Below are 26,542 nucleotides of genomic sequence, written 5' to 3'. Positions count from 1 at the left end.
GGGCAGCAGGTATCCAATGTTTTCCTTTTCCAGATAATTTAAACATACAAACAATTTTAAGACCCATCTGATGTACTTTGGTTAAGGCAGTTGCCCCAGATGAACAATAATGCACCAAAGAAAGAAGAAAGCCAGACTACGTTTCTACATAGATGAAGAATTAATCCTGTAGTAATTGTGCTCCTTCAGTCTCCAGTGATCCTCTTGCAGCAGGCTTCTGCAATTTTATAAATTGCTTCATACAGGAATTCACTCCATAAAGATCTCACATACTCCAAAATAAAATCAAGATGCACTTCAAAGGGAAGCTCACAATACTGTTAGAAATTGCCCAGTACTGCCATGAAATCACACAGACAAGATTTCTCTCTGTCAATCAGCAGTTCTTAATCATCAATACAACAACATTTCTCAAATCAGGCCCCATATGATTTAAAACCCTGGCAAAAGCTGCCTTACAGCATACATAAACATCACTTCTGGAGGACTTTTACATTTTCTCCTGCTCCTCCCCAAAAAGGGTACCCAATATAAAAACTGACAATACTTGAATACCAATATATGCAGAGATGGGTGAACTTGAGTAATCACCTCAAAAAAACCATATAATAGTAGACTAGTAAGAACTGTTAACTTACCGTCAACAAAAGGATTAAGAAGTTGGATTTCATTTCTACAAAAAACAAAACACACCCCTCACTTCTGAGGTTCTTTATTACTTTGTCAAAGACATTTTAATAGAATTATTCTGGTATTCTGATCCAGTACCCGATCACAGCCAAAAACCTCCCTTTTAAGGAAAACCCCTCATTTCGTACCAATTTGGACTGCCAACTGGCTTCAATTTTTCCATTTAATGAATGCTCCGCAGTTCTAAGAAGATGAGTTATGCTTTTCTGCTCACATACAAAAAGACAGTCTAATAGATGTAAACTATTTATTGAATATTTGCCACCAATATTGTTAAATACATCATCTCGCAGTTCTCCGCTTTCAAGTTAAAATGTCAGAAACAGAACACCAAATATTTACAATTCTTATAAGGAATGTTACATAATGACACATTAAGGCGTAAATTCTTTTGGCTTATAATTCTGAAAAGAATGATAATAGCAAAAAGTGATGCAAAATCTTCATCGTGAGATTATGATTAAGCTACAATGTTTTACAAAAATATGGTGTAAGATGGCAATAATCCCATTCAAAATCCTGCATTAGGCCCCTCAAGAGAGGCTGATAATTTATACAGTCAAAACTTTAAAATTTACATATAAAGGTACCCTATCCACCATTGAAAAGTACAACTCTCAACATATACAGTTTTCAGGCCACAGTTTTGAAGGTCTGGAGTATCAAGTTGGTTTGATGAATTAGTCGGTTGGCACTAATGAACACATTTATTGCCCTGTTAGAAAAACAAAGATTATGTTTTAGACACTTTTCAAAGAACGCAGTTCAGTAAATATAGAATTAAAATCTAGATAAATGAATATATTAGCATCCAGGGAAACTAGAAGCATCTTTATGTATTGCATCCTATGATGTACCTGAAGCTTACAACTGGCACTTACGTGCTTCTTCTTAGAAGTCTATTGGCAGGAACTTGAACAACTTTGGCACTTGCTTACATTGTTTCAGGGTTTTAAACAACTAAGGAAGTATAGAGCAGATGACCATTAGATGTCTGTTCTTTCCCTAGCTGAACATTCCAACACCTGGTAATTTCAGAATTAGCAAATTCTTACTAAAACACTGAGCATGCAGGCACATGGAAGAAACTTCCTTCAGTTACCTCTGGTAACAAAGAAGCATGGGGTCACTGAGCTTTCCAACTCAATGATACCATTATGAGTGACCATGCTATTTAGTGCTCTTTCTTCCTCATGTCAACAGGTTATCTTATCTAGAGTGTTGTTCAAACAGATGTAAATTATTTTCTGTTCCACAAGGAACATAGATGTTACCTGGGATTTTCTGAAATACTGATAATACCCGAGGCACTGTAAAGCTTATATCCACAACACACAGCATTCACTTCACATAGGGCTGAAAAAAGCTGGTCTGTTTTTCAGCATGTATGGGGTAAGCACACAACACATACAATTCTTGGCCCCACTTTTTCAGTCAAATGGCTTTGTCTTTATTTTCCTCTAGTCACACCAATTAGGTAAACAAAACCTTTTCACTGTGTATAAGCTTAGTATAAAAAGACACTTACTTGCCATCTTTAAAATAGGTTTTCAGAGTATCGCTGAAACTTTTGGAGTATTTTACAAACTCTTTCTTTTGGTGCTCAAGTGCCTACGGAAAAGAAAAAGCCAAGAAGTCTAAGTTGAGATGCTATTGTGTACATCACAATTAAAAATAAAAGAAAGCACACAAGGATTATGTAGATAAAAGAATGGGTTTACTGTGGTAATGGGTTGTTCTTTCCCTGTATGTTTTTTTAAAACCAATCTTCCTACGGAACTGCTGAGAATTACCAAACAGCCATGTTAAAACACTGACATTGACCAGTTATGCTCTTCTGTTCATCCTACAAAGAAAACAATATGCTTCCTCTTCTACTAGAGAAATACTGTAATAGGTTATTTCACATACCCTCCGGTTCTGGTATTGGTATTTCTTGAAGACATTATTTACTGTGTCAAGAAGTTCCTTTATTGCACTGGCGATGTCCCTGTTTGAAAATGAAAAGAATTGTAATATGCATAAGCTATTCAACTCAAACATAGAAATTTAATCCTTTTTTAACAGTAGCACAGAAAGAATTTCAAAGAAGACACAGAAATCAAATGCTAGGAAAGTGACATGGAACTTCAGCTGCTAATTACTGATTCAAATTACTATCTACTAACACAAGGATCTCTTAAATGTTCAGCTCTGTTCTTATTTCTATGTGTATGAGAAACTCTCCAAATGAGAACAATTTTACTAGTGCCTCCCACAGCATTTGAACATTCAGCTCCAAACATAAAGTTAGGCCCCTAAAACTCCATAAAAATATTAAATACTGTACTTACTTGATTGTTTGAAGAAACCTCACTCTGTCATTGATCTCATCTGGAATCTTACTAAGAATCTGTTTAAGTGCTCGCGCCTTTTCATTCAGATCTTGGAATTCTGGCTCTGGTCTTTCAATCATATATTCTAATAAGTTGGATATGTGAAAAATGCCATTAGTTTTCCATCGAAAAGTTCCCAGTGACAGCTTAAATAAAACATTACTTCACAAAATGCACTAGCAACCATGATGGATCCCAAGATACTAACAGAAGCAGCCCAACAATAACTTTCCTTACTGAAAACTGAGGAAAGAATAGAGCCCAATTTTATTTCCAAAGAACACTGACAACATTACAATAACGAAATACAGTTTTAAAAGAACTTTAAGCTCTCCTGTCATCGTAACTGATGCTTTCAATTTGAAACAAACTGCAACAGGTGAACTTCCCACACAAACCATTCAAAGGATGCATTTTCTTCCTCTTACTCAAGAACATGTCTGGGGAGTTGCAATGGTAGGCTTTTTCTTTATTCTCTCCAAAATAGGTACTCAGAGAAAGAGCTATTTCTTCTATTGAATATGGTTGAAAAAGAATCTACTCAGTAAAAGTAAACCTCTTCTGAAAAAGAGGCAGAGCAATGCATGCTCTTGTTTAGAGTACGATGAAGAACGCCCTTACACAACATGAGGCAAGATATTACCTTCTACATCATCTGCTGCCATACGTAGGAGGGACTCTGTAAAATTCACATCCACACTTTTTTTCTCCAGAATTTTCATAATAATGTCCTGTGTGAGGCCTGGATTTTCTTTTTCAGCCTGCATTGTAGGATAAATTACTCTTAAAAATGCTCTAGAAATGCAATCATAATATTGCAAGCACAAAAGCAGATTTTAATGCAAGTTGTTTTGTACACCAGTGTTTGCTAGAAGAATTTCCATTCTAATGCCTTTAAAAAAGCACTTTACACTGACAGCTGTTCTTCCAGTATATTTTTCTTGGGTTATATCAGCAGTTTTATATGAATGACTTTATCAATATGCCCTTCCCCTCATTACAAAATATTTCTTACTCAAATTGACAGTACCATCTTTATGCTGTTGTACTCCTGCAATGTAACATTAGCAGTATTCACAGTACCCGTGTTGCTATCACAAAAATATGCTGTGCTGAACAAGAATGAGGGTGTGTGTGTTCTGAGCTAGGACTACCATTTCCAATAGGGTCAGTTTCCATGCTATTTGTATTCAGCTTAGCTCCTCAGGACTATCTATATAGAACATTTAACTTGGAAGAGTTCTAATTGAGAGTTGTGTCTGCTCAGGTACACTTTAAGAGGAGAAACAGGAAAGCACTGCTTGGTTGCTACGCTCGATGTACCTTGCATGTATACTTATTATTGTTTCTGCTAAAAGAAGTCTAAAAGATAGCTACTGAATGGTACATAGTAAGTTACAAGAAATATTTCTTCAGTTTCCTGCTAGATTTAAGTAAATACAAACACCAAATACCAAACTTATATTTCATCCACAAAAAAAATTTCCCTAACTATTAATCTTTCCAAGCCTGATACATTCCTAGTACTTCTGAACACCTATTCTACATAATCTGGTCCCATTAACACTGGATTTGTTACCTCTATTTCCTGTTCCATCCTCACTGATTTATGCCACCTTTAAGCTTTCATACCATGTACACAAGGTAGGATTGTTTAAAATTGTTCAATATACTTAAATCATTCAGATTTCTAACATGTGCACACCTTCCAAACTTACAGCCCATGCAATTGTACACTCAGTTTTATTGAAAACTATTGATCATAAAGGATGCATTCTTCAAATGCAATAATATAAAGAATTTAAGTTTCAACATATATTGTTTAACTGACCATCCTTCAATACAAATTACGTCTCACCTTAATAAAAGCTGCTCTCAGTGTCTGAGCTGCAGATAGATTTACTCTTTCTAGCTGCAAAAGAAGTTTAGAATTATTAGTAATTTCACTGTTAACAGAACAACTCAAGCACTCATGCACTGCCTTATGTGGCCCAGTGAAAAAGGGTATTGACAGAAGAACAAAGACTGATCTCATCTGAGGGACAGACAAGATGAAGTTTGATCCAAACAAACAGCACTCGATATGCCTTGCTTTTATTCAGCTTGCAGCAGAAATCTGACAGAAGACTTTTGAGAACATCTTGACCTCTGATACTCGCAGGGAGACAAATATTCTATTCAATTACAGCCATTAGCAGTAGAAATGGAAATGTATGAGGCTGTTCACAGGTATGTGTTACACCATGCATCACTTCTTGTCACATAATGTACAGGTTCCTAATGCTGTGTCAGATCTGGGAACATTAGAGCTGAAACAGCTCCAAAAGCAGCCTCCCAAAAATTGCTGTGTGCATTTACAGGCATGAAGGGGAAAAAGAACACTGAAGAGATCATCTGAAAAGGAACTGCATGGTCAAGAGAAGTATTATTTACCTAGCATTTCTGCTAATATCTTTCGCAAAACCTAATTAAAATAATGTCAGGGTCAAGATAATAACTTCTGAGAAGCTTGAAACTGCATTTATGGGAAAGAAGGGTGAAATAAGTGGTGCTAAGAAGTTCTCTATGTCAAGGTAAGCAATCTGTTACTGCAATCAGATTTTCTAATGTAAAAGGGATTACTAGATTCTAAAGCAAAAGCACACAGCTTACCTCATTAAAGACAGGGTACATAACAGCATAGAGTGGCATGGAAACCATTGAAGTGGTCTCTGCTTCATTCTTCATCTCTTCCATTGTCATCCTCATTCAAAGACCCACTTCTCAAGAAAAATGCTATAGAAGCAGAAGACTCCTCATTCACTGAAACGTTTCTTCTTTCTCCTCGTTGTGCAAAAATGATTGATGAACTTGAGAAATGTCCTTATGTCACAAGGAAAAGAAAAACAACCACAAACCAACAAATAATTATGAATGATAATAGCTGATAATTGCTAAAATAGAAAATAAAGCACAGAACAACATCAGTCCCTGCCCAGAATGGGGGAATTCTGAGTTTGTTAAGCAAGTATAGAATGACTGCTTCATGCAATTTTAAACTCCCAATTCTAATTTACTAAGCAAGCAGGTATTTTACAAGAACACGCTGCCACAAAAAATCTTCACTGCAAGTTCCTACATAATTCATTCCCCTAGAAGTGATTTCACTTGATACACAATACAAAAATTGTGAATACCCTATCTTTGTTTTTATGTAAGCAAAAGTCTTAAGTCATCTTTCCACTCAGGGTGTGTCAACTGCTACGTTAAGTGAATGGAAAATTATTGTTCCAGTAACTGAACCTTGGTTTTGGAAGTCCTCCACCCAGTCCAGCTCATCGTGCCCAAGATAGCACAATCATTGCTCTGACATAGAAATTAAGGGGGGGGGGGGGAGGGAGGGGAGATGAAAGGGAAGATGGCTGACCTGTGGTTCATATGAAATCTTTGTAGCAGACCACTAGACTTTGTTTTCAACAAGACCCCTAGAATATTTTACTTAACATAATTGAGGACCTAATGTCCAAATTAGGAACAAAGATGCAAATCTTTTATTTCTTCAGTTTTGTCCTTATTTAATGTGCTACAGGAGTTTTTTTCCCCCCCACACTCAGGAACCTTCACACATCCAGTATTTGTATGCCCAGGTAACAGATTTCACTGATATTTTAGTAAATAAGTGAATAGGGTGACATTTTTAAGCAACAGTAAAAACTACAGCAATAACCAGTATCACCTTGCAATGGTTTGAATGTGATAAAAAATGCTAAGACACTTCAAGCTCTATTCCCCACTCTGCTCTGGTTAGAAATCTCCTGCACACATCTATTTAAATGCAAAACACTTCATCCTTTTGCCCAGTGCAGGCACATATAAGTGAGATTTGTTATTGATTCAAGTAAGCACACAAGGAACGTGGATGGCTACAAATACCATGCATGCCTCATGTGTGCATGTGATTGGGCAACATGAAAACACCCCAATGTGATAAAACTCAGGAGCAGGTCACAGTACAGAAATAGCCAACAGTTGGGAAAGCACATTAAGAAGAAATTAAATGTAGATATAGTAAGAAGTGACAGTCCTTCACACAAATTGTGACATGGATTATCTACTGCAAAACCTTTTATTATTTCAAGCCTTCAGTGCAACACGTAAGCAGACCTCTGTAGCCACCAAGGCTACTTACTGGATCCTTATAGAGGTAGCTGTACAGCTACGTTGGCATGAATGGTATTACAGATCAAGACCAGATGAAAAGACCAGCAGCTCTTTTACAGTTATAAGTAACTAATATTCATCATTTCCCCCAAGCGGAATCATCTTCAAACAATTTATTTCCAAGTTACACAAATTGATGCCAGGTCTACTCCCATGAAGGGGGGGGGGGGGGGGGGGGGGGGGACCTCGTCTGAACAAGTTTCCTCACCAGTGCAAGTACAAGCTGTCCCATTTCTTACACATGCATAGTGCCAGCACCAACAGCCTTGGCATGTCATGGGCAAGGGGGAGGGAGAGCTGCTTGTTTTACTCTTTAACTCTGTGTTTCTGGAAGGTCAGTAAGATAAAGACTCAAGGAAGGCAGCACACAAAGGAGCATCACTGAAGCCAGCATTCATAGATTGCCTGCAAGTGTTTATCTAAAGTATTGTGCTGTCAGTACAAGCTTTTCAGAACAGGTAACTGAACATCACTGAACATTACCCAAAAGATTTTTGATCACAAGCAGAAGGGCAAAAGGGACAAAGCAACCATTAGATGTAGTTACTGTGATTTTATGGGTTGCAGTATCCAGGAAAAAAATAAAATATTAACTGAAATGATAGATTTTTATGACAATGAAAACCTATTGCACTGTAGACTACCATGAAAGACTCGCTTTCTGAGGAGCTATAAGCTACTGTTACTAACCTATTGTACCATTAAACACCCCATATTAAAACAATTATAGACCATCTATTACCCCTTTTGCAGGTAAAGACATTCCTCAGACAAAGTAAATCAACCCTGGACTCACATTATCACAGAGAACTCAAGGGATGGAAGACAAGAGGTAGTGAGGACAAGAGGGGCTTTTAAATACACATGCACACAAAAAACAGGCAAGAACATGAGCCACTTTTGTTGGCAACATCACAGAAGGGTCCAGGTTGGAAGGGGCCCCAAGGACCATGAATCTCTAACCCATCTTGCAGGCAGGGCCACCAACTTCCCCATTTAATACTAGACCAGGCTGCCCATAGCCCCATCCAAACTGGCCTTGAACACCTTCAGGGACAGGGCATCCACAACCTCTCTGGGCAGCTGTTCCAGCACCTCACTAATCTCATGGTCTCAAACATGATTTAGACCAAATCCCCATGCAAACCATAACCAGCTCCATCATTTTAGTGAATTGTTAGGTAGTCCAATAGCTTTCAGAAGTGTTGCTGTGTGTGGCTTTGCTGACAATCAAAAAAGCTGGAATAAGATCCTACAAATAGTTGATCCATTAGAATACCACAGTGTCATGTAATACAGAAAACCCTGGAAAATTGCTGTTAGATGCAAAAAGAACATTACTCAACTGGCCAGTCTGTTAATTGGTCTGAGGGAGAAGACTAGGAGAAATTAGGATATACCATATGAGTTATGGGAAAAGACAGACTACTCAATATCATCTGCATATAAGACTTGTTTCTTTACACAGCAGTCCCACAGATTCAAATGTAGCCTGTTCACCAGCATGTGTAATTACAAGTCATGCCTCACCCCTATCAGATGAAATCAATCATCAGAGGGAAGGAACAAGATGGATATAGCGAGTGTAAAGAGAATTTAAATTCGAAAACAGTGCTAAGATGCAAGCTAATATAATCCTGTCTGTTTAGCATTAAGCCAAATGCATCAAGCCCTATTCCCAGAGAATAACTAATACAGAATCTACTTTCACTGTCCATATAAATCTTATATGTTATAACCTTCAATGTTTCAGCACCAAAAGACTAGCCCAACTATTCAGTAATCACAGAACCAGCACACTTTAGATGAATTTCAATGTTATGTTATAGATCTATTCCTCCAAATCCACCCAATGAGGTTTTCAATCATTCAATGGAACTGCCTGAAAGGAAAAACAACACAACACCCTACATTCAGATAAACTTCCTGTAAAGCAGGAGGATGAAAAGCAAGAAACTCCACACTTTCCCAAAATGTACAGCTACTGTTACCAGTGCCCAAGACACAAACTTGCTTTTCTCATCTATGCTATTTTCTGACAGGCACTTAAAGTCAAGTGGCAGAAGAACCAGGAAGGGCAGAAACTTTCCCAAATCCACCTTTGCTCACTGGTCAGTGTGAAAACAATCTACTTGTCTATGAAAGAAAGTATTTTGCTTCATACTACCTTTTGAAAGCGTGTTTAAAGAGAAGACAGAAGTGTTATGCTTGGAACTTGAAAGAAGTTGGAAAACAATGGATTCATGAAGTTCCAGATGGCAGAATTTCACTCCTCAGCTACGTCACCTACCTACACCACTGGTGCTGTCTCCATTCCATTCTCCAGGCTCCATTTACCTCAGATGTAGATAATCTTAAAGCAGCCAAACGTTTGTGCTATTTCTTTTTAAGCCTGCTCCTTCTTTTTAAGCGAAGTACCAAGTGGAAGAAGGCCTGAGGCATTGATCTACCTGCATGATTAATTCAATGACTGGTTTTTAGGACAGAACCAGAAGTTACAGCTCTGCTCCTCCTAGAAAGATTATCCCCACTAACAAGAAGTTCCACTCCACTTCTTGTAGGGAGGATTCAAGAAGGTTGTGTTAAGAGAAAATCCACTAAGATCTTTGCCATCAGAAAAACTTAAGCTTAGTAAGAAAGAACGGGATAAAAACAAACACTTAACTTGAGGCCTGTCCCAAATTCAGAGGCAAAGACCTTGGCCTTTCTTTGTAAAGCCCAAGTGCATGGCTAATATGTTGTTCTAACAGTGTACCTACCCTGTGCACAGCTTGGTACCTTTAAGTTTCTCTTGTTAATTGTTGCTCATAATAAACTGGGAAAAAAAAGCACAAGTTCCCCCCTTCAGGAGAGAAGTTACCTACATGGTACTTCCATTTGTAGATCATAACCACTCCTCTTGTATAACTTTGACTGCATAGTACAAAGCTGAAAGCCTCTGTGCCTCAAATACTGAGCTACTTCTCTTATTAGAGCTGGGGACAGGATGGTTGAATTCACTGAAATTGGTGTCAAGTGCAGCTGTGATGATAACAACCTCTGTATTCTAAAACTAATAAAGACAACAAGAAACCTAAAGAAGCAGCCTACTGTACAGGTTCTGTATTAAGCTAATTCTTACATTCAGCACCTTCCCAAAAGAGATAACAAAAGGAATACTATCAGAAAACAGCACTCAAGTTTAATAGGCATCTTTAAATGCTTCTTAGTAGAGCAAACATGTACTCCTCAAATACCTGCATGCACATCTATCACAGCCACTTCCAGATGAGTTCACTCTGACAGAGTATAACTGCTTGTGCATTTTATTATTGTGAAGCCAATTTGGGTGACTAAGTTGCACAAACTTGCAGTAAATTCAAGATGCCTATTTTAAGACGGTTACTTCAAAATACTCTGAAATCTGGCTTTCAATAAATCTGTTGTCTGAAGCTCAGAATAGAAATTATTTAGTACACCCTAATACTTTGGTTTTGTGTCTGCCTATCACATGAAAAACAAAAGATGCCTGGACTAGGCCCTAATTTCATCTCTCTCTTGTACTATCACTACTGACACACAGACAAAGTTCATTTCTCTTTTGTTAACATGTCTCTTTTTAAGTACTAGAAGGCCACAAAGAAGCCTCTCCAATACAGAATAACACACCACATCCCTGTTTCTCTTTCAAGCTCTTTTCCTCTTCCAAGGGAATTTGAAAGTAAAACTACTCAGTTCTCATTGCCCTATCAACCACTAACAGATAAACCACAAACAGAAAACAGCTCCAAACACAATAACACATCCCAATGGGTAAACAACCAGCACTCAGCAATCAGTTCCTCTGATAACAAGAACACATCCACCTGCCTCAAGGCTTCAGCAGCAAACCTGTGCCCCCTATATAGACAAGCCCCATGAAGGCCACACACTCGCCACTCATTAATCATATAACAGCACACTAAGGTGTTTAACAACACCAGCCTAAAGCTCGGTTTAAAGAGGAAGCACGACGTGATCACTTTCTATCCTCCCCCAGACGAAAGGCCCCACCTGGAGCGAACCAGGCCCAGCCCTGACAACGCCGTTCAGCAGTACGAGGCCGGGCTAAAAATACACTGCAGGCCTAACGCTGCCAAGAACAGCCATAGGGCTGCGGACGGGGGTTGGTACCCGGCCCTACCAGGAGGGATCCGAGCGGGAAGGGCGGAAACAAGGACGAGCCCTTGGGCCAGGTCACCCCGCGGTAGGAAGAAAAAGGCCGAGGCCTCACACCTGCAGCAAACAACGTTTCTCCCCTCACTCAGCCTCAAACCTGAGACACTTTAACGCTTCTAACATAGCACAACCCCAAAAGGAAACCCAGGCCTTACACCGGTGACCCCCAACCTCTTCCTCTCTGTCTCTCCAGGCGCTTATCCCTTTAAAGACATAGGCCTAAAGAAGAAAACGAAGCCTCTCTCACCTCACCGCCTTACCTCGATACCTCTCCGCCCCGCAAAGCTCACCGAGCTCCGAGGGGGCTCCTCCACCTCGCCGGAAACCCAACAAGGAGGAAGCGTCCGCCGTGTTACCACACACCAGGCGTTGTCCGGAACTAACCGGCAGCCGCTCGGATACTTGGGATTCGTAGTCCTCTCTCCTCAACTACAACACCAACAATGCAACGAGGCGATAAAAGGGGCGGGTAGGAGGGAATGAGGAGGAGTATAGGAGTAGAGTCTATTCAATCAGAGCTCGAATCTGGAGGAGTGGGCGAGGCCTGGACGGGGCGCGGTGGCATATCCCGGCGCGGGGAGCAGCGGCTGCACTTCTCACAGTGGAGGGGGGTGGTGTTGAGCTGCTGCGCTGTGGTAAGTGCCTTTAGCCTGCTGTGTTCAGCCGGTGCTGTGTTTAGGGTTGTGGGAGCAGCCTGCGGTTTGATGTCGGTGTGAAGCTGCGTGGCTCCGTAGTGCGGGTTGTGTGTCAGTGCCTGAGGGGAGGTGGTGGGTGATGTGGGGAGAGAATGGGGAAGGAAGAGAGCAATAATAATGTGGCGTCCTGCTGTCCCGGCACCTGCAGCCTGTCCACCTGCATGTGTTTTATGCTATTCTGTGGTCTCCTGGAGCTCTGTCCCAGCCGTGGTTTGAGCGTGGCAGAAAGAAGCTGCCCCAGCCTTGTGCTGAGCTGCTGCCTCTCTCCTCTCTATCTCTTGGCTTGTGCTGCCCTGTAGGTGTCCCCTATATGGGCTGTTTGACAACGGTCGCGTTACTTTTGGTGTTCGCAATTATTCGAAAGCTTTAAGGTGAAGCTCTTAGTAACCAATATGAATTCCCATCAATACGCAGCTCAGTTCTGGGTTTGAGCCTTCGTTTCTAATGCGTAAGCTTGCAACTTTTCCTGGTTCTGTTATTACTTTGGTGAGGCGTATGCGGGTTTTGCTGTAAGCAGGTGATGAATCGGTGCATCGCGGTGCTCCTGAATGCCAGCTGCATCTCTTTGCAGCGCCGAGGTGGTGAAATGGGAAGATACTGATATATATGTGTGGGAACAGAGCCCTTGTGTGTGCTACCCATACATGCTACCAGTGCCCACCATCTGCATGTAGGTAAGGAAGGATGCTAGAAAACAACTACTAGATTTGTCATGCTTTACTGTGTATGCGGAGTATTTGTCTTTGATTCCTCAATTATTTTGATGCGATCAGTGCTTTAATCCAGCAGAAAGCCTTGCTATTTAGTTTGTGTGACAGACACAGAAGCGTTATAGCATGGGTTGAGGTACGTATGCATCTATGATATTGTCATTCCTTGGTGGTTGTAAAGTGATGTTAGGAAGCTGCAGTCCTACTGGTGCTAGTATTTTACTTTAAGTCACAGCATAAGTAATGCTTAATGATGCTTTCCTAGATTTACTCAATAAGCTCTTTGACCTGTGTTCAGGCAGTCCAGCAGAGCTCCAGGAGTGTCTGAGTGTTCCATCATTGTAATAACTCCCAACAGTTATTCTTTATAAGTCAATGTCATATGTTAATTCACCTCTTAATTCAACTTTTGTTTTGTTACTAAATGGAGCAGTGGAGAGGAGATGGTGCTGGTAGGATCCTTTGCACCAAGCTCTAGCTACTCCAAGGTCTTTAGTATGCTTTCTCACTTATGTATCTGCATGGTGACTGTTGAATCAAAGCCTGAACCACTGATTGTGCACCTGGGGAAAGGACCCAGTCAACTGGGAGCACTGGTGAAGGCTTCACCAGTTCAGAAGGAGCGGAGTCTGGCTGTGTCTCTCTTAGACCACACTGAAGAGCTGACTGCCACTGGGGAAGAATCTCTGTCTGGAGATCCCTCCCTTGTGGTGTTTTCCTTGTGAACCCAGATCTTCAGTGATGGGTGAGCCCTTTTCCTTTGTAACACCATCACATTCCCACTATTCCCTTTGCTTCTGTGCTCCTTTATCGCTCTTCCACTTTGTTGACCTTTCTGATTGCTCCAGTATCTTATTGCTTTCTCCAACTCAAGTTTTGTTGCTCTTTATCTATGTCTGTCACTCTTGAATGTTTAAAGTAACTTGTTAGCAGATATTCTGTGTAGGCAGTATATTATTCTGTCTGCCTGAACATGAATTAACATGTTAAGTGTCCTGTGATTCTCTGCTTAAAATTATTTAGGAGGTAACCATTAATATTCAAGGTAGTGGGCAGATAGTAGGGATAGACATCTATGAAGTAACATGTTTAGTGGTAACTTTGTACCTTTGAAGATCAGAGTAGTTGATTTAAATTTGGAAGCGTCTTCAAAACTGTTGGGTTAGTGGAGTTTGTTGGTGAGTATAAATGTAGGTAAGGTAACCTGTGCATTTTGTTAATAAAGCCATGCTGTATTAATAAGCTTTGGTTTTTTTTTCCTGTTGGTCTCATACATGCAATGTGCTTCATGTTGATCCTTCAGCCAAGCTGAAATTGGGTGTCTATAACACAGCCCTGCTGGTAGGGTGGTCACTGCCTGGCATTGCTTGGCAGAGTAGCAGCGATGTTCTTTTAGCTGTTTGTGTTTTGGGTGATTATGAGCAGCATCTCATTTGGTGGCCTGAAATGTCTGATAAGAATTTTTTCTTCTGTGGTGTGCTGAAAATATCAACTCTAAGGTCACTTTCTGCTTTGTTTAATATACTTCAAAGCTAATGATTATGAGAACAGCAGAGTGTGGCTAATGTGATAAAAGCTGCGTGAGTTATCCGCATCCTTCTTGGTCTTTTAGAGCCATTGCAAAGCAGCTGTAGCTATGAGATGAGAGAAAAGAATGTTTTGTTGATACAAGCTAATTAGTTAAATATGCACCTCACTTTTGGTTAATAAGATTTGACCTTATGTATTGTGAAGAATTTTTAGTTTTGTGGAGTGTTTAAATATGGTAATTCTTCAATAATAATTCAGATCTTGAGACAGTTGGTATTTTGGGAGGGGAAATTGATAGTGACAGGTAATATTCCTACTGGAAGAAAGTTGAGCCGTGTGCTTGTGCTCAATTTTAACCAAATAGCTGCCTATTAATCAGATGTCTTCCTGTTTATTCAGTTGTTCTTCAGCCTTGTGGTTTTTCATCATTACTGTTACATCTAAAGTAATAATTGCTTAATAATGTGAAGGATATTTAATCTGCTGTGCATGTCTCAGGGAAAGGCTGACCTCATGATGGCTTTTGAGTCTAGTGGGCTGCAGGCTTCTAGAAAGATCCCTTCCATCCACACTGAAGCTGTACGCAGTGAAGTTTCCTGCTTACACAAACAGAAATGCTTGTTAGCTAAGAGTGTTCCCCTGAGTCCTTCAGTTCTTGTACTCATTTGTTTTCACATATTTTGTCATTTGAGTTTCTGTCTGTGGAGTGGGCTTGGAGTTTCCCTGGTATGAGGAAGAAGAACTATTGTTTGCTTTCTGACTTGTTTTAACAACATATTTAAGACTTGTTTTATTTCTGAAACTGGCTGAATTTTGCTCAGATACCATAGCAAGCACTAATTAGCTTGACAATAAAATAACGTGCCCAAATGCTAGTACCAGATGTGAACTACCACTAGTCAGTTGCTTCAGCAGAGATACCATTCCAGTCCTTGGCTGTGACACATCGTCACAGAAAGTTAGAGAACTTGGACAGCCACTTCTTAATGTTATCTTTTAACCGACCTTGGCATGTCAGGGTAACGTTTGGAGCATGGTACTTTACTGAAGACAGCCTGTCTGAATTCCTCATGATCACTGAGCCACTGGAGACTGCCTCCTGCCTTGACAATAGAGCAAAATGCTGTTTTTCAGTAATGACCACTTCTGTCTGAGGTAATACTCGCTGCCCCAGTTTTCCCTGTGTGCTTCTTGGTTATATAAGTTACAGCTACAAAGAAAATAGGTTTAAAGATTTAAGATTTCTTTTTAATTGGTACACTAAAGCTGCCCGTTTGGAATGCTTTTCTTTCCAGTTCTAAATTAAAGCAGCTCTTTGAGCATTTAATAATTGGGTATTTCACATTACAACTTGAACTCACTGAAGCAACTCGTGTTTTCTTTCTTGCTTAACTTCTTTCCAAAATGCATTTGCTCTAGTTTCTAAACTATTTAAAGATACCAATCTAAACCTATACCCACACAAAGAGCTTACTGTAATACTTGGTTTTCAACTTGAGATTCTTTTGGTGTTAAGAGGGGTAGGTCTCAGCATTGTGAATAGAGATGAAGCTCAAAGGTGAATAATATCTGTGTCAGTGGGGAGGAGACAAGAGGAAAGCCAAGTTTTTACTTTTTGCTGTAGAAACATCAGCTTGTAGATTTGTTAATTTCAGATTTATTTGCAAAGCAGGAGGAAGAAATGCTAATGTCTGCCAAAATGAGTTAATAGAGGGAATCAAAAGATGTCTGATGATTCTTATGAGTACTCGAGAGGAATAAACTTCTCTTATTGAATTCTAAAACACTGTAGTGTAGTTTTTATTCCTTTTAAAAGCATGTGCACTTGCATATGGCAGCCATAAACCTCTTTATTAAGGAGCATTGTTTGTTCATAATAACTTTACAGGCAGCAGCTGTTTTTATTAAAGTAAAAAAACCAACAAAACAAAACTGACTCAATGCTTCTAAAATAGCCTCAGATAATATTTGACGAAAGTGACATTAGAATTGAAGATCACAGAATAGCCTTTAAGTTTAACACTTTATAAGCCTCTCATGCTTGTAGCTTAATATGGGAAAATAAGACCTTGTTTCAACACTATATATGCTTCCATATACTTTTTTTGTCCTGAGACTCTGGCAGTGGTTCTCCCAGCCACAGCACTATTGAACATGAGTTCTGTGTTCTCCCATTTCTATCTGTCCTTAGAGAAGTTATTCCTGAAGGCCATGTGATAAAGGATTTGAGTATAAGGGATTAGTAGTACATGAGAATTGGATAAGGCAGTGTTAAAAGAATATACATCTATCCATTGTAATACAATTGTAGGAGAGTCAGAGCTGAGGTTTTAAATGAACAGTTTTGGTCTTCTGTTGCTATGGTTTTGTTTTCATAGAGCACTAATGAAATTGGCTTTCCTGCTTTCCTTTAGAGTAAATAGGAATAATTTTGTTACGACTGATATGAACAGGAAATAGTTCTGAAATATACCACCTGATGAGCTTTCCCTGAAGAAGTGTTTTTTTAAGATGTCTGGGATGAGAGAATGGCTGATATGCAACTTCTTCCCCTGCTCTGCACCTCCTGGGGTATGGGACTGGTATGTGAAGAACATCCTTAAATGGCTGTTGGAAATTCAGCAGGACATGAGGTAACACTGCTAATAAAAGAATGTCTGAAGGAATAAGCAGCGTGGAGCCATTGTGATGTTTTGTGGCTGTGGGTGTTCCTGTTCATCCTGGGGACAGGCTCTGAAGTTGCATGTCACTTATGTCTAAAAGCAGCTCCTCACTTCACTGCATGCTACAACTATGCTTGTTCTCGCCCTCCTGTAGGACAGCCTTTCATTAGTCCTCCCCAGTATCTCTGAGAGATAGAAAGTGTCACAGTAGCACAAATAAGCATGTGGATTTGGAAGCTTCTGAGGTCTCTACTCACACAGAAGCTTCTTAGCATCATCTGTAGCTGGCAGCTTCCATCTGCACTCCCTATACTGCATACACTGGATTACTGAAGAATGCAGAATATTGGTTTTATGGGAAGATGCTAAGGGAAAACAAGCAAGCATGTGTTTTAACTATGGATGATATGAAGCAGCAGGACAAGTAGAAAGGTTATCAATGAAAGTAAGTACAGAACAAGGTGACTCTAAGTGTATTCAAGCACTTAATGCATGAGTCAAAATGTCATTACTTTTTTCCATGTGTGAAGGGCTTTCAGGCATCTGAGTATTAATTTATTAAAGGTATATTTGAATGGATTTAATACTCTGAACAACACTGTGTTGTCTATAAGCTGTGTAAGCAACTAGGTAGCCTTGATAATCATCAAGTATGATTATCTTTACCATTCTAAAGCATCTTGCTGTAGATCTTGAGATATTAGGTGATTTATACTACATACATACTACAGTGGTGTCATCAGTTTCCCTTTTTTAATTTGCAAGTCTTTCAGTGCAGAGGTTGAATAACACTGTCTGAAATTTACACATTACAAGTCCAAGATATTGCTTGACGTAGAGTTGTTCTGCAATGTCCTGATGAGTTAAGTCTTTTAACCATATTAGTTATGTTCAAAGAGGTAGTTGGATTATCAACTTAAATGAATGCTGTTTTGTCATTCACTTGTTGGGAAAAAAATCCAGTGTTGAGCACCATTTCAGTCAACAGAATGAAAACACTTTAACCTTTGGGAATCAACTGTTCCATCCTTGAAGTCTTGTGGGACTGTGCCTATGACAGGAGACATTAATATGTGATGTCCATCTTCTTTGTGCTTAAATAGAGTAGATCTGAAGCAAGTTCTTCCAACTAGACTGCACATTATAACTGCTTTAGAGCTCATCAGAGGCAACGTGCTCTGAATATTTTGCTTCACGTGTGAATTACTGAGACTACTGAAAACGTTCAGCTGCTGTGCTACTTTTATATTCTTACATTTTAGTTGGTTGACTACAGTCACAAAAAGTTTGACTGTTTTTTAACTTACACAAAATAAAGTTAATTAAGACATGCTATACCTTCTCCCTAGAGTCAAAGTATGATGTTCAGCTGGCTGACTTGCATGAATAATCCATCACTATGAATCATTAATTTAAAAGACAAGTTATGGTAATTGATGTCTTAATACAAGCTATGAAAATACTTAGGGAAATCACTTATTTTTAATCTTGGTACATTTTTTAGTTTGGTTTAGAATGCTTTCTGGCCTGAGTAGTGCTGTGCTGTAGCCCTTGAGTCAGATTGACCTGTGATTAACTGTTGCAGTGATAAGTGTGTCAGGTAGTGCATGTTTATTGTAATGGAAGGCTTGCATCTGAAGGTTTCATAAAGTTCTTGTAGTTAAATTATGCTGGGGGCTGCTCCAAAAGTAACGTCTCCTATTGAGTTATGGTGGCCTACAATTGTTGGAGGCAGGTTTTGGTGTTGTGGCAGTAGAGGCTGAAGATCCCCACCTGATATTCCATTCCATTTTGTTGTCATGAGGCAGATGGCAGCAGAGTGGTAGTCTGACCAGATGGTGTTTGACGTGGAAGTGCATACGAAGCAAAGGTATGTCACCGAATTCCTCCATGCAGGAGAAAATGGCATCCATTGACATTTACTGATCCCTGCTGAACACTTCTGGAGACCAAATGGTGGTTGTGAGTGCAGTGAGGTGGAGCACAGTGGTGATTCAGTGGTGGGTATAGCTGCTCTTTTTATTTGTTATTTCCATGAAATTAATAGGAGTCATTACTTTTGGAGCAACCTATGTATAGCAATTATACTTGTATGTCAAGGGAAGTGTTAGTAGTTTCTTTTGTGGAATTTCTTCCTATAAATGAAATAGGATTTAATCATCTCTGTGGTTTACTAGTCTATGACTTTGTCTCTATTTATGTTTTTTTACTTTCAGAACAAGGAAGATGTGACTCAGTATTTTAGCCAGAGAGTGAACTCTGTGATGTTTCAGTAGCAGTTCAGAAGCACAATATCAATAACACATAACAAAGGCATTGTTGCTGAGGTACAAACATCAAACTACAAGCAGGTTTTTATATTATTACAGATCAAGGCAGTTTGTTTCAGTATTTCTTTCAATTGCTGGTCTCATATCTGAGAATATCCTTTTTAGATCTAAGTTCTCTCCTGCTTTGGCAACCGAGGATGGTTACTCTGATTCTTTGAACTCTATTGTATTACTGTTGGTAGAAAAAACATGAATTTCACCTCAAATAGCTTGTTTTTGTGATGGAAGCAGTAATCTGAAGAACTTTAAGGTGTTTTTTTTTTTCTGTGTATGTGTACTTGAAATAATATATGTGCCTTAACTGTTGTAAATCTTGGTAAAGATTAGTGTCATAAACAGTGAGTTCATTGAAGCTGATGAAAGAAATTTCAGAGCAAAGCAGTGTTCAGTAAAAATAGTGGTCCAAAATTTAGCCGTCAAATGAAGTGTATATGCTGGGTTTCAGTGGTGTTGCTCCTAGAAACAAAACAAGTATTTTTCTTAATCCATTGTTTTACTAGGTCTTTCCTTGCCCCTCCTAGTACATAGTAATAATGGTAACAAATCCAAAACTCAGTGAATCATGGGAGACAAGTTTTAAGCTGTTAATTTCGGGATGGAGGTGCAAGTCTTACCTAGACAAGTGTGTGTTCATGCCTGACATCATTAATATTAGTAAGCACAGCAAGTGTGGAACTATTACAGCTCTATGTGCAATGATCTGTTTCATGAAGGGTTAACAGATTCATCATGAGTAGGGATGAGACCATTCACACTGTGGGATGTATTTGGAACCCACAGAATGACTGTTCTGCAGTGAGTAACTAAAATCTGTGTGCTTCCAGCAATGCTTTGCAACAGCTGCACTAGCTGCAGGAGGTCTGTATGAGGCTTTGCGTTCTAGTTGATTGTTGGTTAATGAGTTTGCTGAAAATATGTTGATTGAAAATTAATATCTTGTGTCTGTTTTAGTGGAACCGGATGGCACAAATTCGGTCAAAATCCCCTGCTTTGAGGTGCAGCTGCCCACCTCAACTGTTTAACATCCTAATTTAGACCTAACCTGTGGAGGGTTTGAAAACTGCCAGGCACAAAAACTTCGGCTAGCCTGTTAATTTTTCAAAGCCAAGCTAATTATGATTAACCTAATTTTTTCATCAGGGTGTGTGCTTTTTACCCACCAATGTAGAATAGTAGACGCGCATGAATCATAGCCCCGTGTTTTATATTATAGGCTACTATTAGACTTCATAATAAGCCAGAACTGAATATTAACTTGCCATAGGGAGTCTCAAATGGAGCACCTATGACTTGCTGGAAAATGAGCAGTTGTTCCTTGCAGAATAGACGGTAAGATTTCAACCCTCATTTTTTACTGTGTATTGGGAATGCACTGATTAATTTTTGCAAGGGACTGTAGTTGTCGAAGTGCAGAAATCTTTTTGTACTACTAGTTCATACTGCCCTGGGGAGATCATACTGATGTGAACCAGTGAATTCTTGGTTGCTTCTTGATTGCATTTGGTCATGTGAATTGGTTCAACATTTGCATTCAGATCTGATGTGATCCAGGCTTCTGAGTGGCAAACTGAATGAGGAATATTAAAACCAATTCAGATCTTTACAAGTGTTGTTTAAGTGGCACGTCATAGCGAGGATACTTGGAACACAGTCAGTCCTCATAAACACGAACCAGTGAGGCTTGAATGGTGATCTTCAGGGCCAAATTCCAATTCTAGAAACATGTAGCATGCTGAATTTTCTTTGTATCTTGCTCAACCACCCAGTTTGAACAGTATGAGGTTATTATGGGTCTTTCTTTAATATGGTACATACAGGGATGCAGAGAGGTGAGGACTGAATAATGTGGAGAAAAGTGAAGATTTCAGTGTCAATTCCATCCACTATCTCAATTTAGCTGTACTTTCCTCTTGGCCATGTGTGATCAGCTGAAAAGTTGTCTGTATTTGTGTTCTAGTTGCTCCCTTTCTACATGCTTGCAGAACTGGTCTTAAGTAGGGGGAATAGTAGCTTGGTGGTTTTGAGCTGAAGAAATCATGGAAATAAGACAGAAGAGAATATGTACAAGTAGATGAGCACTAGTATTGCAAGCAGCAATAATGCTGGAGCCTTAGAGTTAAGACTTGGAACTGACATTAGAACAGAAGAATAAGTTGAACTTCGGTTTGCAGGTGGTCTTCTCATGTTTCTTTCCTTTAGGATAATTGGCCATCAGTGTCTCTAGCTTGTAAAACAGGACTGTTGTGGTGTGCCTTGTTTGGAGCTTCCCCTCATGCCAGTAAACAGCCTTCCATTAGTAGTTCTTTTGGTCTCGAGTTTTTGCACAGGACCAGCTTTACAACTGCTTTTGCTTGAATTTTGTATTAATGGTGGCTCTGTCAGTCTCATCATTCTTGCCAGAACAGCTCTTTCAACTGGTTTCAAAAGCAGTCCTTCGTATGTTCTGTGTGGCTGCAGCAGCTCTGCCAGCACAGCTCTATTAGTGGGTGGCAATGGTTTGGCCAGCTCTGCCAGCCCAGCTCCCTGACTATGCACAGAGCAGCTGCTAGCACAGGAGGTGCCAGAGCTGCCGGTGGCCTGGGGAGCCTGGCTGGTGTGCTGCTGTGCTTGAGTTATCATGGCACAATGGTTAATCAAGTTGTGCTGCTGGCTGTCAGGTTTGTGGCTGTTCTGATGGGCTGTCATATGTATGCATTTTTGTATTGGAATAACTGTAGCTGACTGGAAACTCACCAGCAGCTGGGAGCTTGCCTTGGGTGTAGGAGCAGACCCTGAAGTGGCAAAGTGCTAAAGAAGCAATGCTTGTGCATCAATTAATGTTTCTAATGATAATTTCCATTTTGTAATTGGGGCATAATGTCTACCTCCAGTGCTAGTGTTAAATGTTATTCTTTCCTGAGGCCATTTGTGTATCGTATTTCTTTGCAATAAGAAACTAATTCTGATCTAAGTGCTGCTAATGTGTGAGTAACCACTCTTTGCAGTAGTGATGTTACACAAATGCCATCAACATTGGGTTGCATTTATAAGTTTGAAGCCAATACTGTAGTCTAGATTAGAAAGCTGTTTGGTATGTCACATTCTCATTCAGTTAATGAAATGAGACTCCTTTTCTGAAATTGTGATACATTTTAATGAACTTTGTTCTTGTTATCACTGTATCCATGGTCTGATCTTCTGAATTGCAGTTGAAGGAAGCTGAATGAAGCAGAAATTTATCCTTCAATACAATGAACTTTCAAAGCAGCCTCACAACTAGTATATGGCTTGTCGACTTATTGATTTTTAAGGTGATTTAAAGACTATTGTTCTTGGCTGTATTTTATTGGAGATGTTTAAGTATTATTCTGTGGTTACTACATTTTGGAGATGTTTCTGATACATTTCAAAGGAGAAGCAATTTCAAGGTAGTTTTAATGTGATATTTATCATTATAGGTAGTGAAGGTCTTCTGTTCTTTTACTCTTGTATTCTTCAGCCCTTCGTTCTCAGGGGTCTAGTACTGGCTACAAGAGCTCCCGTAATGCCAGACTCAGTATATTCTATGATGTAAAATCTCTCATTGTTTTATGTAAAAATACAGAGTTTCAAGAAAATGTATGGCACTTGAAACATCGTTTCCAAACTTGCAGGCTGTAAATGCTTTCACAAAGTGTATTTTTTTTTTTCATTCTGCTGAAACTGTAATATCATAATGCATTACAGAAATGTCTTTGACATAAGTGACAGCTTTCATCACACATAAGGCTATGCTCCACTACATGCAGTAATGTCGCCTTTAGACTTAAACTGCATAGATTGCATCTGGCAGTTGCATATGGGGGGACTTAGCTACTGCCCCTATAATTTAATTAAAGTTGGGAGTTTGCTTCTGGGAGCTTGCTGATCAACTGGATTTCATTGTGAAATAGCAGAGATGTGACTTACTGTAAAAGAATTTGCAGTACATGCAAAAGCAGACAAGAAGTCGTTCCTGTATCTAAAATACCTCATTAGTGTGCTGTCTCTGCTGTTCCTGATAGAAAGTTACTGTGGAATTAGGTCAGACTTTTCTTCCTTTCTTTCCCAAACCACACAAAGGAAAACTGAGGATGGAAAAGTTAATCTAATTTGGGCTGTCTTTCCTAGATGGTTGTGTTAGAATTAATGTAGTGCCCTGCTTCTATTACTTACATTCTATGCACAAAAAGTTATATTCAGAAAACTGCCTAAGGTATAAGTTGTAACTGATGCTTCAGAAATGAGGCACTGGTTATTTCTACTCCTCAGGGGGTTGAGACCAAAATCTTTACTGTGAGACCAATATGTTTGGGAGCAGTCTCATCCAGAGTAGTGAACAGTGCTGACTACCCTCACTGAGAGATGTATTATCGGTTAAAAATCTATGCACGATTAAGCTGTTTCTATGGGGCTTGACAAGGCCAAGTCAAGCCTCTAGCCTTGAAGCTTTCCACCTCAGTCTGTGTTCCTCAGACCTCCAGTCCTGAACCTTCAGAATCCCCCCAATTCTTTAGTATGCAGTTTTCTACTTGTGTCCTTATTTTTACTTCATTCTCTGTGGGTTATGTTGTATCTGTTGCAGATTAAAAACAAACATCACACTACCCAAGAATTTCTCAGATGTTTATGTCCTGGAGAGATGGAACAAATATACAAGTTGTAGATGGATCCTCACAATTGTAGCCTTGTAGCAGTTTCTGGAATAAAAGACCACCTTAATCATCTAGATGTGCATGTAGATATTTGCTTTAGGCTATTCAAATATAAGTATTTTGGACAGTTTCTCAGCGTATTCCACTATTTTTTTAATTGGAGCTGAGGGATTTCGCCTGAGGAAGCTCAATTAAGACAACTTTGGCTTGCATAATTGTCTCAGCAGGTTAATGACTCAGTGCCAAGCTCCGTGCAAGTTTAAAAACATTTGGGATTTAATGGTAGAAATTTTCAATATGAAAGTGTTCAGTGCGTGTTTTCAGACATTTTCCAGAAGCTGTTGGTGTTATGGGGCCTTACAAAGCAGGTTCAGAAGGGCTTGTCTAGCCGTGGTTTGCAGAAGTCTTAGTACTGCCCAGGCATTTCTTTATTAGCACCTGTATAATACTGGTTTAAATAGGAGGGGTTTTTGATACTGAGCTATTATGCTGCTTTCTAATGAAACTGATTTCCAGGTTCCTTTCTCCAGAAGGCAATGACTCCATAACTAACAGATGGTGATAAAATCCCACAACTTTATTACTAATGTTTGTGCAGTTTGAAATATGAATGTAATTGCACATCTCTGAAACAGAGTCAAACAAGCTTAATGATACCACATCTGTCTGTAGAATCTCCATTTGACAAAGTCGTATGCTCACATAAGTCTAAGATAAATGTTTTCTAAAAAAATCAGACTTTTTCAAGGCAGAAACATGTAAATATGTGCTCTAATATGAAGGAGTTAACATTATAGCTGCAGGTGAATCCTATTGTAGCTAGCACAGAGGTCAGTTTACCCATGTCTTCAGATACGGGGCACAAGATGATCACTAATTTTAATAACCAAACTGCTTGTAATATCAGAAGCGCTTTGTCAGGATCTGCTTGTGCTGGTCATGATGACTTTTTCTTAAAACATGCTGCAGACACAGACTTATTCTCCTGTTTCCTTGGGTTATATCATCCTGGTTCTAGGCAATAATCCCTCAGATTATACAACAGGTATATAATTGGTGAGACCTGTATATATATTATTTATTTTTACCCCCATGGCTTTCAGGGTGGCTCTTGTGTTTCAGTTCCATGTACAAACCTGACCCAGTAGACTGGATAAGCATTCTTTTAAGGCAGTTGGCTTGCTTGGTAAGCAGTCTCATCTCTTGCTCTATGGGACTGTTCTGCTAGACTCATCTGTTCCCTTGGCTGTTCCTCTTTACAGGAAAGCAAGAATGCTGGTGGGGCTGGCGGTGTTCTTTTGTCCCCAGGTTTTTCTTTATACACTGCTTGGAAGGAATCAGCAGTTATTTTCATTTCTGCTTCCCACACTTTTGGTGTTTAGCTTGCATATAGCCAAGAGAGATCTTCAAGGTAACTAATCTTAGTTCAGTCTCTGCTGAGGAACTAAGGCAATATATCACAGTTCTATTTTGTGGAGTTGCTAGGCTTCTAAAGCTGCAAAGGAGTTTCTTTATAAAACCCACAGTCTGGAGGTGTAAAAGACAAGCAAATGATAACCTTTTTTTCTTTCCAACCTGTCTGGCATGCACAAGGCACTAGAATTCAATCCTTAATTGAATTTTTTGGCACCTTCCTACTGTGAGTTCAATTCTTGCTGTTTCAGAATTCAAAGTACTTAATTTCTGTGAGCCGTTTGAGTTTGTTCGTATGCCTTAAAATATCTTGGCTTACAGAGGATGGTTGCCCCTCTTGCTTTTTTTTTTTTTTTTTCCCCTGAAAGCATATGCAGTGATCTGAATAGTTCACAGTTTGTGGGTGTGAGGGGGTGATGTTGTTCTACTTCCTCTTAGTCATTGCAGCCTTATGCTTGGTGGAAGGCAAGAGCTATAGTTAATCAGCACAGTATTCTAGCCTATGCATCTTTTCCTTCAAATGTTATGAAATTGTTTTTCTTTCTGCTGGTGTACAGGAATACATCTGTGCTGGCTAAAGCACAAAGGAATGGAAGTGCTGCCTGCAGTGACTGGCTGTGGGAAAGTGTCAAACAGAATAAGTGTTATTTTTCATGAAGACAATTCTAAGAAACTCTTAAACCTTCCACAGAGCAGTGTCCAAAACCTAAAGAAGCCCCTGTGTGTGAGAAAGGCATTTCTCTACTGAAATCAAGTGCCAGGAGGGAGAAGACATTAAATAGCTCCTTTTGCTGTTACAATATATTCTGTGGAGCTGCAAGTCTTTGTGTTTTCAAGTAATACTGCATTGTTTAGTTTGCTGCTGCTGCTTTTTTAATAAGAACCATTGGAAGCAAGGGTAAAACTGATGCTTACTTCTGCATCTGTAAATGATTTGTGATGCACGCTTGCTTCTTTTTTCAATAAGATGCTACTGCTGGAGGAGTTAGGGCTGCTTCTTTCTTTACCTGGAAGGAGAATGTGATTTGTGTATTGGTTAATGTAAGTTCTGCTGTTTTAGCTTCAGTCACTGATTGGAGCTCAAATG

The 26,542-nt window shown here is 39.5% G+C and overlaps 2 protein-coding genes across 5 annotated transcripts in view; one reads left to right on the top strand and one right to left on the bottom strand.

The window, feature by feature from the left end:
* Positions 1-923: 923 nt before the first annotated feature.
* On the bottom strand, positions 924-11,837 carry PDCD10 (programmed cell death 10). 3 transcript variants are annotated; one of them, XM_015872013.2, is made up of 8 exons: positions 11,710-11,837; positions 5,718-5,927; positions 4,924-4,977; positions 3,709-3,826; positions 3,024-3,150; positions 2,602-2,680; positions 2,219-2,301; positions 924-1,405 (listed from the first exon to the last, which is right to left on the bottom strand). In XM_015872013.2, exons 2-8 carry the CDS (start codon positions 5,811-5,813, stop codon positions 1,324-1,326), a joined length of 639 nt encoding a protein of 212 aa, XP_015727499.1. In that variant the 5' UTR covers positions 5,814-5,927; positions 11,710-11,837; the 3' UTR covers positions 924-1,323. The 3 variants fall into 3 exon arrangements, with proteins under 3 accessions (XP_015727499.1, XP_015727498.1, XP_015727500.1); XM_015872012.2 differs by having other exon boundaries at positions 11,723-11,837; XM_015872014.2 differs by having other exon boundaries at positions 11,753-11,837.
* A 214-nt stretch (positions 11,838-12,051) lies between these two features.
* The window catches only part of SERPINI1 (serpin family I member 1), a 35,318-nt gene continuing 20,827 nt past the window's right edge, over positions 12,052-26,542 (top strand). The window contains exon 1 of one of the 2 annotated variants that reach the window (XM_015872005.3): positions 12,052-12,097. The gene's annotated coding sequence lies outside the window, so the exon portion shown is untranslated. Of the gene's footprint in view, positions 12,832-26,542 lie in introns of both variants that reach the window. The other variant, XM_015872006.3, reaches the window with a different exon arrangement.

This window comes from Coturnix japonica, chromosome 12 (genome assembly GCF_054131305.1).
Source record: "Coturnix japonica strain WE chromosome 12, WE-NBRP24, whole genome shotgun sequence".
Lineage (NCBI taxonomy): Eukaryota > Metazoa > Chordata > Aves > Galliformes > Phasianidae > Coturnix > Coturnix japonica.
The sequence above is the reverse complement of the archived record's forward strand: the minus strand, read 5'-3'. Positions and strand labels throughout refer to the sequence as shown.

What these genes read in the sequence shown, in the direction of transcription:
- PDCD10 (XM_015872013.2), bottom strand. Translation starts at nt 5,813, where the DNA reads ATGAGGATGACAATGGAAGAGATGAAGAATGAAGCAGAGACCACTTCA. An exon ending in GGCAGCAGATGATGTAGAAG is followed by an intron (nt 3,151 to 3,708) that starts GTAATATCTTGC and finishes CCAACTTATTAG; the next exon opens with AATATATGATTGAAAGACCA. An exon ending in ACCAATACCAGAACCGGAGG is followed by an intron (nt 2,302 to 2,601) that starts GTATGTGAAATA and finishes TCTTTTCCGTAG; the next exon opens with GCACTTGAGCACCAAAAGAA.